The sequence below is a fragment of the Lissotriton helveticus genome, chromosome 2_1, assembly GCF_964261635.1.
Source record: "Lissotriton helveticus chromosome 2_1, aLisHel1.1, whole genome shotgun sequence".
In the NCBI taxonomy this organism is placed as follows: domain Eukaryota; kingdom Metazoa; phylum Chordata; class Amphibia; order Caudata; family Salamandridae; genus Lissotriton; species Lissotriton helveticus.
Genome location: NC_136059.1, coordinates 1,938,996,538 through 1,939,010,092, shown reverse-complemented (window position 1 = coordinate 1,939,010,092; position 13,555 = coordinate 1,938,996,538). Strand labels below are relative to the sequence as shown.

The window sequence follows — 13,555 nt, the reverse complement described above, 5'->3', positions numbered from 1 at the left end:
GGTGGCGTTTTTGAAGGCGTCCCTGGTGCTGGTGTTTGGGTCTTTTTTCCAGGCCTTCTCAAGGGAGCGACAGAGTTTCTTGGATTTCTTAAGATCATCGTTGAACCAGGGAGCATTTTTGCTGCCTAGTTTGATTTGACGTTTTTTCAAAGGTGCTAGGTTGTCGGCGCTGTTGGTTAGCCATTGAGTGAGGTTAATGGCTGCTTGGTTGGGGTTCGAAGAGTGGGCAGGGGGGTTTTGAAGAAGCGATGAGGAGATCTGGTCGGTGGTGATTTTGTTCCAGTTTCTTCGCAGAGTAGGTTGAGGATGGTTGTGGGTTGTGGTCTTTTTGTAGGAAAAGTGAACGCAGCTGTGGTCCGTCCAATGGAGAATTGTGGTGTGACTGAAGGAGATATGTTTGCTGGAGGTGAAGACGGGGTTGAGTGTGTGACCTGCGTAGTGAGTGGGGGTATTAACAAGTTGTTTGAGTCCGAGGTTGGCGCGATTGTCCAGAAGGGTGGTTGCGTTGCTGTCGTTGTTCTTTTCCAGGTGAAAATTGAGGTCTCCCAATAGAATGTAATCCTCGGAGGGGAGGGCGTGTGGGGTGATGAAGTCAGTGATGTCTTCACTGAATTGTGCACGGGGTCCTGGAGGCCTGTAGAGGAGGGTGCCTCTGAGTGTGGTCTTGGGGTCGGTGTGGATCTGGAAGTGTAGGTGTTCGGCGCTCGCGAGGTTGACGTCTGAGCTGGTTGAGATGCGGATGGAATTCTTATGGACGATAGCGATGCCTCCTCCTGTTTGTTTGGTGCGGTCCTTACGGATGATCTTGTAGCCGTCCGGGATGGCAATGGTGATGTCTGGGGCTGATGAGGCGTTCATCCATGTTTCTGTTAGGAAGGCGACGTCCGGAGAGATAGTGTCTAGTAGATTCCAAAGGTCGATGGCGTGTCTGTGGACCGAGCAGGTGTTGAGCAGGATGCATTTAAGGTGGTTAGTGTCGGAGCTCAGTTCGTTGTACGTGAATGAGCAGTTGGTCTCGGTGCCGTCGTACTTACAGTAGTTGCAAGAGAAGGGTCCATGGGTGTGTCCAGGAGCGGCTTGGGCGCAGTTGGGGAGTCGGCCGGGGTTTAGGGCTAGGAGGGTGGAGGCGTCATGAGAAATGCGGGTGGGGTGGGTGGTACGGGGGCCAGGGGTTCTGGCGCTCGGCGCGGTCCAGGCGCGGACGGGCGTAGACGGGCTTACCTTTGGCGCACCTTCGGCGCGGCCGTAGCGCGTGGACGCTGCGCGTTGGGACATCTGCCTTAATTGGAGAGTGGAGGGGGGCGGAGCGTGGGAGGGTCAGCTGGGAGGCGGGGTCTGGGAGGAGACACGGGTAAAAGTAAATACAAACTGAAATGGCCGCCCGGTGATAAATCGAAACTGGGGCACAGCCGGAGCTCGACTCAATGCAATGTTGTCACAAAAGTACACAAAAAAACGCTTCACAAGTAATTACATCAGCCGCTATGCAGTTCGTGGCTGTATACAAATTAGAATAAAGTAATGCGAGCTAAAACGATACCAAGCGCTGAGATCTGAGCAGTGCGCTGTAACGGGGCGGCAGGCAGCAGGTATCAGGGCAGGCAAGGCAAGCAGCGAGGAGAAAGCTTCCGTTGTGCGAGCAGGGGGCTGGGGGAGCGACCGTAATGGAGGGAATCCAGCAAAGAGGAGAGAGGGGAAAAAGAAAGGTTTTGCCACCCTTTGTTGATTCAACTACAGCTGGCAATATTGCTGCTCTTCTTATTTAATAAATCCTCTGTATGTAGTGGTACGATTACTGTGGGGTACTTTGTGCACAATTCTGAACATAAACGATCAAGATACACATGTTGAGAAGCAGTTTAGTACACAGGTCGAACTCCCTTGTAGGGAAGGAATCTCTAATAAATTCAACAGTAGGGGTGTGGAACTGGTATTGCCACCCTCCTGTGCCCTATCCACACATGATAAATGGTTTGGAGGTCAAGGGCAAAAGGTTTTTATATTTATTTTGTCCACTGGACAAGTAGGCCCAAGTCACTGCAGCACAAACTCTTGTCTGCCAGTTTATACCACCACAGTATGGATCTGTGAAAAAGAAGTGCTCCTGACACTAAAGAAACATACACATCCCTACTTATAAGTTGTTTAAACTTGTAATTACAAATGATTTATTGATTCAAAATCTTTTGCTATTAAGAAGAGTATTCTAATGAGATTAAGTGAACTGGGAGTTAAGGTTGCATCACGGATGGTGGTTCAAACATTAAAATGTGCTGATGCTCGCAAAGTTTAACAAGATACGTACAATGCTCCCAGATTGCTGCCAGGTTATATGCAAATACTTGCAGAATCATGAAACCAAGATTGGTGATTGCTTTACAAATAAAAAGTACACACCCCAAAAATTGCAATATGAATTTTTTTTGTTGCTATAGTGTTTTTGATGCACGTCAACTTTTTTTAGGAAAAAATAATGGTCAAAAGGAGCACCCACCAGATATATGTTCTTACATTACTGTAGATTTACTACTTTTAAGAGTACACATTAGTTTATAAAAAAAACTGGTCCTGGAAACTGTTTTCTGAGCAAACTTATGATATTTGTTTTTCCTCATGAGCAAATATGCACACATATTAGCTCATGTGAAAATCTGCTGACCAACTGCAAATTCACTTTGCCCTCACTCCCTTTGTTTCACCATAAAAATAGTTTGCTCCTGCCTTAGTCAATACATTTTAGCAACTTTCCAACCTTTTCCAATGTGGAATGAGAATGGACAGGCCATTAACATGTAAGTTTGTGCGTGCACAGACCGCAATCAAAACCTGCAAATACCACTTAACGTCTACTTCCAGTCAATGAGTCGCAAGGACTAGCAAAGTGGTAAATTTACACCCATAAAAACAGGTGCACTGTGGTAACAGACAATCAATACCATGCAATTATGAGTTTAAACTACTGAATGGGAAATAACCACACAGACCTGATATTACCTGGTGGAATTAGGCACAGTATACTCTTATCTGTGGCATTATCGCCCATATTTACGACCTGCTCTGGCAGGGCAGAGGGAGGAAGGAGGGAGGGAGAGGGCAGGAAAGACTTATGTCTGGGGCGGACAGGTAGCATTACTTGCTCAACATGTGCTATGGCTGACAGTTAGTAGGACAGGAAAACTGGCCCAGTCCATAACGCAGACTGTTCCCATAACGATATAACAGGCCAGATTTTCCAGGCTGTAAAATAGTCAATTTTTCTCGCATGTGGTGAATCTGAATGCAGAAACAATAGCTCACTCATGGTTGAGTGTTTCGGATTTCAATATGGTAATTCCATTTTGCTAAAGTCCCAGTAAGATTCTATAAAGATTTACAGACACTGGCAAAATTAGAACGTTGCTGGAATCCAAAGCCGGATAGAACATGGATCACAGCATAATTAGCGAAGCTATTTTCCGATCTTTATGTAATGAGAAGCTGCCATAAATTGTCACCCACAGGAACAAGAGTATTTACACCTTCGTTCAAATCCATTTTATATTTACAAATGACTGCATATTCCAAAAACAGGCTACTTGAGAGGAAGAACAGACATGTATTCTTAGGAGGCAAGTCAAAAGTGAATAACCACTTCCAGTTACCATTCATCTAGATTACTGTGCAAGACTGGAAAGACGATGTGAACTTGCTATATTTTATAAAAAGTGGCTAAAGGTCAACATTAGTACACTTACCAGTAACCTCACGGTTGAAAGAGTGTTTGCCCTAGCGTTTTCTCATCTGTGTTGAAAAATTAACAAAATAAAACTTCTTGTGGATGTACCCGGATCCAAAATCCAATGGGGTTTCTAAAACACTAGAATGATGTAGTTCTAGATGAAATAATTTGCAAATACCATCAATTTAAAATATTATTTATGAACCATAAATACAAAGCTTATTGCTCGCCCACTGTGTTTTGTTTTTGTAAAATCTAAATATTTGGTGGACCCAAGGCTTACCTGTAGAAGAAATTATTGCAAAGACTTCTTGCAGAGAAGGAAGCAGTGTGCATGGTTCAGCTTTCCAGATGTTTTGGAGTAAAGTACTGACTTTGGTAACTTGAGACACATATTCCCGGAGCTCTTTCTCATTTGTAGAAAGACACTGGAAATGGCCAATAGTCCTCACCAACTGCTGGCAAAAGGAAACTGAAAATTTACCCTTGGGGATACACTGCACAAAATCAGTCAACAGGTCACTTACTCTGGCACACAACAGAGGCCCTGGTCTCTCGCACACTATCCGAAACACTTCTACCTGAAGCAGAGTGAAAATATCTAAGATTGATGGACAACTCATTATTAGCTTCAGTCCACTGTGGATAAAGTCAACTACAGCAACATCTTTACGATCCACAGATCGATAACCATCTTGTAAAAGATTGAGCACAAAGTTCCTGTTGAAGAAGTTCTCAAATTCTGGGCGATGGTACCTGGCGTAGGACTCGAGCACCTGGTGGCCAACTTGTTTTTGAAAAAGGTCTTCCCCTTCAAGGATAAGCCGAGTAGTGAGGTTGAACATTGCTTTGCACTGGTCCTCGTTGACAGAGTTCTCCGCAGATTCCACCACCTTCTTAACAATCACTTTCTTCAAACTGAGAGGATGGGACGACGTAACAAGGCCTTCCAGGATTTTGTCCATTATGACTCATCAATGTGAAACTGCACAAAAGCAGAAACAAGAATCTAAAAGGAAACAAGAGAACAAGTAATCTGGTTAAGATTGTTACCAACGATACATAAACACGAAAAAATGGTCAAGCAAGCTTATTTGACATTTAGGGAATTACTAACAGTGTACTAGAAAATTCGGACCCCTACAGAAACCCCCATGTTATGCTTACGCAAGGGTCGAAATCAAGAGATGTATGGAATTTATCGCACCTGGTAGGGTCAGGGAGGGATAAAGGACACATCCTTCAATACATTTTGGCAGGTCAAACGTGGCAATGTTTAGCAGGAGAAGTAATTAACATAACATGCAGATTTTGGGACGTTACTTCATTTTTAATATTCGATGTGTGTTCTATGTAGCTGGCGTTTTGTCAATGTAATTATCTGTCTGCCTAACCTTTGTGGTTGGTCCAGGAGAAATAGTATCAGTACCACAGCACCTCTGTTGTGTCTGTGCTGCTTAAATTGAGGGCGGGCGATGCAGGAGTAGAGATAAGTGCAAGATTGTTTCTCTGTAGACTAAATTTTTATTCTAAAAGTAGAGCAGCCGGCGGATTATTCTATGTATGTAGTTATGTTCAAAGGGTAAATTAAATCACATCAGTTCTTACAATATTTAGTGGGCAAAATGTACCTCAGATTGTGAACCCTGGCTATTTAAAAAGATTAGTGTGTGCCACTGAACAAAACGAGTCCTCTTATTTATGGCCAGTGTGGATCCTAATATATTCTCAATTTTACTTTTTAATATAGTTCTTGAGATTTTTTGGAGATTAGATTTGACAGCACACAAGCCTAAAGAGCAGGACAGGGTCTGCCACACCCCTGTGCAGTCCCTTAGAGTCAGCTATTGTGCCTTGTGTGTATCAGTAAAACTAAAGCACAGCTTCAATACAGCTAACAGTCCCAACTTCAACCCATATTTATCACCAAACTTAAGAAATTGAATTTGTTATATTTAGAAAGCTGTCCTAAATCCAGTTATATAAAGCAAATAAGCTGAAACATTTATTTCAATCACTCCACCTCGTGGTGCATCCAGTTTCCCAGCTGGCTTTTTGTCAAGTAATATGTTAATTTTGATGACAAACTGAAAACATGCTAAAACAAGCACTGGCAAAAGCAAAAGATCTGGCCTTGGCAAAGTTGCATTTTTTGTGCACACATGCAATAGTCATTAAAGTGTAAAAATAAAAAAACTGTAAAATTGCTACTGTCTGAAGGGGAAACGCATATGATTGCAAAAACTGAAAAATATTAACCGAGCATTGACGAAGTGAAAGGTTTTGGGTTTAAGAAGGAGTCAATGGGCTCATTACGATGATGGTTGGACAGGTGTCGGACAGTCATTGTAGTGGGAGTGGAACTCCCACATTCCAATGCGACCCCCATCACGACAGTCGGAAATATGCCTTTATAGGTTTCGACCTGGGGAGGGCACGAAGTGCCCCTCCCAGATCGAAAACTTTTGTCAAGAGTATGGATGTCGGCACCGCCTCTGTCTCTCATTGGCTAGCTCCATAAATGGAGGCTAGCCATTGGGAGACAGAGGCTGTCAATCGCGCTGTCTCGGGAAAACGCGATTCGGGGGCGTTTCTCGGGCTTTTTTAGCCCCGCCCCTTTGTCCCGGGCCGCGCTGCGATTGGCTGCCGGCCCGGGACACCCCCGTGACGTCATTTCCCGGGCCGCGCTGTGATTGGCTGCCGGCCCGGGACACCCCCCTGACGTCATTCCCGGGCCGCGCTGTCATTGGCTGCCGGCCCGGGACCTGACTTGTTTTCTTTTCCTGGTAATTTCTCCTATTCAAAGCAGCTGTTTACCTAACGGCTACCGCCCTACCTGGCTTCAACGTGCGTCGCTACTAGCTGGTTTAAGCTCCCGGTTTGAAAACGTAGGTAAGCCTTTTAAAGACCAACAAAAACCCTTTTTTCGAAAATGTGTGTTTTAAAGTTTTCTTCTTACTATCCGGAATGCATTTCCTCGTGAAATGTTTTTTTTACGTTCTTGTGACAAACGTTACAAGGAATATTTCATGTACCGTGCACATTTTAATCGCTTAACGGTCTGCAAGAGAAACTGTTGGAATGATTAAAAACACCACGGTATGGGCGCTGTAGTGTTCATATTCTAATTATTATTGTTTACCGAGGCAGTCCAAATTCTAAGTGTTTCAGGTCAACTTTACTTAGTGTATTTTGGTCCTGAAAGGAAAGGCTTGTTATACTTTTAATAATCCTAAAAGGTAATTTAGTGGACACTTGATAATTCAGTAGATAAGATGTTCGAAATACGTCAGTTTCGAAATAGTTCATGGGTATTAATTTGAGCTAACGGGAGTGTAGACTTAGAATGCGTTCCAATACTTAACGGTGACATAGCTACTGCATATGTCAAGGTTCTCGAAATCCATGCACGAGAAGCCTATTCTTTGCATTCTGGGACTTGTAGTCTTGTCTTTAACAATTGTAAAACAAGGATACAAAAATCACGGAATAAAAATGTACATATTCTTGATATGATGAGTTACTCACGTAAGAACCTAAGGACTTTGAATCTGAGGTTTGGGAGGGACTGAGACAAAAGTTAAAATTCTTGTGATTACCAGATGGCTAGATGTCACGAAGGACGCTGAGCATCACCTCTAGGATTTTTCTTCAGCGTCACTCTTTTTTGGGGTGTGAGTTCAGCTGCTAGAACAACTCTCCCACCCTGGAATGCAGCTCCCAAGATGCAGTAGGTTTCAAAAGAAATGTCCACGAATGGAGCACTGCATCATTGGTGACATGCCTTCTCATGGTAAACTTAAAATATTTTGCCTCGCTGATGAAAGGACTAAGTCCTAAAATGTTAATAATTCGGTCAAACAGCATTCCTCCCAAGAACACCTTCTCAAGTTGTCTGTGTCAGCCGTGTACCACTTCCCGAATTTCTCTCTACTTAGAAGAACTTGTATTTCGGCTTTTTTTGGTGCAAAAGATTCAGAGCTGTATATATGAAAACCTTATTCAGTCCCAAGTCAAGCCTGAGTCGCTAGCCATTCCCGTCTTCGCTTTTGAAATCTGGAAATTGTAATCGAGCATTAAGAATCTCAAAAGGTAAATTACTGCAGATGCAGAGGAGTATACAAAACTCATTGAATGAGCTACTCGCCCATTGAATGAAATAACTGGGAACATATGTGCTGATGAAAAATATGTATATTTTAATGTGAATTCTGAATAGAAAATGTATTTTGTTGAATTGCATTGGCAGAATATGTTCTTTCTCTCTTCTTCCCTCCCCCCCGGTTCCCACACTAGTTTCGTTATCTCTCACATACTCTTTATTTCATCTTTCTCTTGCTGTTTCTATTGAGATCTTAAATGGACACACTGTTGATCACTTAATATTTTGTACGCTTGACATGAGAATTTGCGTGTCCAGCAGAAAATATGGTGAGTGAAATTGCTACCAAGTGAAATGAAAGGCTTTTTCTCATCAGTAAATCACGAAGAATGATATTAATGTCTCTACTGGATAGAAGCCAAACAGAAGCCAAACTGTACGATGGGAAAATAACGTTTTACGTTTTGTTTAGTTTTCCTATACACAGTAACATTGGGCAGGAGAAGAACATTGTTCTTTGCGGATGTGACAAACCAAAAGACCTTTGTGAAGTCTATTAAATATACTTCACCCTTTAGTGCAGAGTATGTCATTGACTTCCTGGTGATATTGAAAGGTGATACAATATAATCTTATGATGGGTAATGGGAGAGCCACACAGATCACAGCCTTTCCTGTATCAAAAAACAAACAAAAAAAAACGTTACCTGCAATCCCTAACCAACCCCAAAAACCTTCTCTGGCTTCCTTCCCCCTCCTTTGGCAAACCAGACAGGCAGACCTGCGCTGACAGGCTCCAGGCAGGCCTCTCAGCCTGTCCGGGAAGGCTCTTATTTTATTTTTTATTTATTGAGATTTTATATAGCGCAAACATTACCCGAAGGTGTCAGAGCGCTTTACAAAAGAACCAGTTGCGTTTCATTAGGACTTTGGATTACATGAGCTACAAAGGAGATATCAACAGGAAACATTGCAAATATACAAGTTGTAAAGTCACTCAAGGAAAAGATACAAACAGATAAACTCTACAATCACATAGGAATGGTAGTAAGTTCAAAAGCCTACTACATATACTAGTGGTAAGAGATATATACACACAAGTGGATTGAAAGGAGGGAAACGTTGCAAATGTACAAGTTGTAAAGTCACTCAAGAAAGAGATGCAAACAGATAAACTCTAAAATCACGTAGGAATGGTAGTAAGTACAAAGGACTACTCCATATACTAGTGGTTAGAGATAAAAAAAAATATACAAATTGCAAATTCACTCAGGATTATACATATTACATATTTACAGAGCAGGGAATTCTTGCCATAGTTCAGGCAGGTTTTCAGGGGACAGGGGAAGGAAGAGGGGGGAGAACAGAAAGAAAGGGAAAGGAAGGCAGGACAGGAAAGTAGACTAAAGAGGGAAATGAGAAAGAGAGTCAGGAGGAGGGGGGCAGTCTGTTTCAAAGTCATAGCTGTACTGTCCATGAGCAAAAGTTGAGGACGTGCCTGAAGAGCAGTCCCTCATGGTCCAAGAAGAGGTGGCCGTCAGCATCCAGCAGGAAGGGCGTACTGCCACTCAATGCACCCTCCAGGAGCGAGTCTGGGTAGCGCTGCACCATCTGCCACTGCGTCATGTTCAGGCAGCCGGTGGGTGACCTGTCTTGTTCTCAACTATTGCTATGTCACAGCAGTGGATTATGCAATTCAGCATCTGATATAAACGATACAGGCTTTCGCTGAGAACCATACATAACCTATAGATTTATTGAAGGGTAAAAGTGAATTATGGAGATGTTTTTTACCGAGGTGGTCCTGAATGACATCAAATACACAAGACTGAAACTCGAATTGTCCATGGCTTCACTCTGAACCTCCCCAGTAAAAACATTCCCAAAATTAATTTTTTCCTTTCTATAATTTTATGTTATGTATAGGATGCTTGTTTCCAGTCCAGGGAGGACCTGGCTTGACAGATCAGTCTGGTCTGTTCCCATGGGGCACAGGGTAAAGACTGATTTGCATATGGCTGGGTTCAAGCTGGAATGGCATGGTGAGCAACAAAACGATGGATTTAGACCCAGATGTCTGTACTGGGGTGAACGTTATGACATTTTTCTGCATTCTGTCCATCAACTGTTGTTTTTGCATAACGTTAACTAACAGGAGGTATCAAATGAATGCCCAATTTTGTAGGCCAAAGTGAATTACTTATTGTGCAATGGACATTAGGGTGGCATGTTTGATATGGAGAACATTAATGTGGAGCAGACTACTATATGATAGAAGACCATTTCCACATAGAGGGGCACAATGCCATTTAACACCCCTGAATATTGTTAGAAATGGCTGAAATGTGTGAATTTTCTGGCCTAGCCATACTTGCCTGCAAAGTCTGAGGAGTGGCATCTGTCCGCTTCAAGAGATTTACTCGATTTCAGTTGGAAGCAATACAAGAAAGCTATAATGAAACCAGACCAATTTGGTTTCTTAATAAAATAATATAAAGGGATAAGACCATGAGGTCCCCTACTGTGTATATTCTTGAAAAGACGGAGAAAGGGTAGGTCTATTACATTGTCCATCGAATGTTTAACCTTAGAACTGGTGCTAACCCTGTTGAAATATAAGGGATTTCAAAGAGAAAATTATTTTTTAAACAACAATCATCTTGTATGTACACATATTGTGGAATTAGATACTGTGCGCATTTAATTGATTATACGTTACTTTTAAATCTCTATAGAATGTCTTTGTCTTATATTTTAACAATGAAGTGTCAACCTGCTTTTCCACAATCCATTTGATAGCACAGGTGCTTCTTTTCTATTTGGCAGTAGTCATACATTTATTAAGTAAGAAATGTGAATTATAATTTGTTTTATGTAAACTATATAAAAGTGTGTTTATTAATTAGGAGTGGATATAAGTCTACAACAAGGAATAAGGTCACACACTTGGTTGGGTAAAACAGCTTCAATATATTTAAAATCTGGATCAACCCCCTGGTAGCTAGGGCAGACAGGCTTCTCTTAAAAAAATGTGCAATGTATTTAGCTGTTGCAAAAGAGTTGCAAAACCAAAACACAAGAAAATACAAATCCAACTGATAATTTCTAAAACTAAAGAAATATTTTATGAGCAAAATGGCATAAAAACAACAACAAACCAATAAGAGGAACCAGAGAGGTGATTTTTCAACAATTTAAGGCAAAAAGCACAAATCGAAATTCACTGTTTCCGCTTGATCGAGGCCCAGCCGCGATTCCAATCAGACTGTGATTGAGCATCGGTCAGATAAGCCAAGCGTGTCTTCGGTCATCAATTTTTACTTTCTTACGTAGTCTCTGAAATAGAAGTCAAATTCCTCCAGTGGTTCAAGGTTGCAGTCTGCACCTGATGAAGACCTCCTGATACCTGCTTACTGTTGAACGAGGTCCCACTGAAATTATTGCTTTTGGCAGAAAAGGCTCTGAGTGGGTCAAATTAAAATTTCACAGAGGGAAATGTTCAGAGCACAAACAATTCGAATTTCTCAGCCTCTAAAGTCCTTGAGTCAAGCAGATCCTTTGTGCGTTTTTGCCAGGGTATGGATGCCACCTTTGGATTTCATCTTTTATGGAGATCAAAATGCTCCAGTGGGGCAAGCATGAAGCTGTGTCCACTTGTAATAAAACACCTTTGCTGTAAGGTACCGTTGATGCTCTGGAGGTCTTGAAAGTCCAAATAGTTTCTCAGTCCCAACTTTCCAGACTTTCTAGAGCAGCTCTTTTTGGTTACTTCGAAGGCTCTAAGAACCTCAGGGACATCACTCTGGGGTCAGGACCAACAGCAGCAGAAGCCACCAGCAGGGCACAGTCCAGCTCCAGTTGTCACTAGTCTGTTTGCAATTCAGGAAAAAGGCCTCTTTCAGCTTGGTGTGTCTCCGTAGTCATCTGACCCTTGGGGACCACTTCATAGTCATGGGCACAAGTGGGAGTTGGTTAATCCTCTAAAGTAAGCCCAGTTGTCTTCTGTTCATCAACCGGTCCACAGGGTGTTCGGATGAGCTATGAGTGAGGTGAAACCTTTGTAGTATATACTAGCCAGTGGGTGGGGTGACTGCTGGATTCTCACTAACTAATAAGAAAAAACTTCCCCGGAGCAACACTTTGTAGCATGTTTTGTTTACCTTACTGCAAACTATCTCACAGGACTCTAGCCTAAGGCAAATTCTAGGTGGCAGAACTTTTTAGCCCTTGTAGGCTGCTGTGCCAGCCACGGGTATGTTTAGGTACATGAGCAGTCCCCTCCTTCTCAACAACAAACAAGCATTTACAATGCAACGGTTTCGCCTTTGGAAAAGTTTGAGCTATTGGCATTGTAAATGACAAAATTTGTATTTATGTGTTGGTTTTGAAAACAGATAAATAAATGGCATTGTCATTTACATTGCCAATAGCTCTAACTTTTCCAAAGGCGAAACCGTTGCATTGTAAATGCTTGTTCCACTTGTGCTCAGGCACGAAAAAGGTCCGAAGCTCAAGCTACAATTGAAAAAGGCATATTTTTAAACATCCGTGTGCCAGGCACCACGAAGTGCATGGATGTTTAGGGGGGCACCATAGCGGAGGCCCTGGGGGGACTGTGCCTGCTAGGGGCCCCAAAAAGTCCATCTGCGTATGCCATTTAATGGCGGTTGGACGGCCAGGAAAAGGCAGGGGAAAATTGGCACAGTAATCCCTATTGGCGGTGCCTGAGCAGGCACTGCCCCTATTGTAGGGATTACGGTCCAACTGCTGCCCTGACTAGCTCCTTGAATTATTAGCACAAATCAGGGCCAAAATAAAGGAGTATAATGAGTTAGCGCAGAATTAGATAACGCATCTGGACAGGTGTGCTACTGCCAGAGTCTACGGGGAGGGTTACCGATTGAGTGCCACCCTGGCGGCCCTGGTATGACTGAATCACGAAGATTCCGAAATACTATCTGTCCTCGATGAGGATGGGCTATCTATACATGGTACCGCTCAGGTGGCAGAAAGGTTCCATAATTATGATACTAAGCAATATACATCTTGCACTAATTATAATGAACAGGCAACTACTGATTATTTGGCACATATTTCAATGAAGTGGCTTTCGGACATACAGAATGGCTAATGGCACCTCTCTGTCCTAATGAAATTGCGGCTGCGTTAAAGGACATGCCAGGAGGCAAGGCACCTGGATCTGAAGGCCTAACAGTGACTTTTTCCAAGGCATACCAAGATAACCTTAAACCCAATTTGGTGAAACTTTTTGAGGAGACAATATGCGGTGGCACCATGCCTCTGTCTATGCATGAGGCATTACTGATTACGTTGGTTAAATGTGGCAAGCTGGCTGATCTTTGTTCTTCATATTGGCCACAGTCACTCTTAAATACGGACACACAATTGTTTGCAAAAGTATTAGCTAATAGACTAGTGCCCCTGCTAAGAGGTATTGTGGGCCCGGAAGAAGCCGGTTTAATACCTCCTAGAGCTCTTATATATAACCATTGTATCCTCTTTGGTACAGTTTCACGTATTGATCCTAAAGTGCGTGCCATGGCTGTTTTTTAGATGGTGAAAAAGCATTTGACTGTCGAGTAGTTCAGTTTTGCTTTATTCGATTTGGTTTTAAAATCATAAAAGCGTACAGTTAAAAACAGTCATGAAACAAAACATGCAGTATCACAAAGTATGTACAAGTTAAAAACTTGGGCCCAGCCTGTGGGAATAAT

General features: G+C 42.6%; 1 protein-coding gene across 1 annotated transcript in view; it reads right to left on the bottom strand.

The window, feature by feature from the left end:
- USP38 (ubiquitin specific peptidase 38) overlaps positions 1–13,555 on the bottom strand; it is a 132,124-nt gene that overhangs the window by 107,867 nt on the left and 10,702 nt on the right. The window contains exon 2 of the mRNA XM_078676867.1: positions 4,002–4,727. Coding sequence (XP_078532993.1) covers positions 4,002–4,683 — 682 coding nt within the window. The 5' untranslated portion in view covers positions 4,684–4,727. The remainder of the gene's footprint in view (positions 1–4,001; positions 4,728–13,555) is intronic.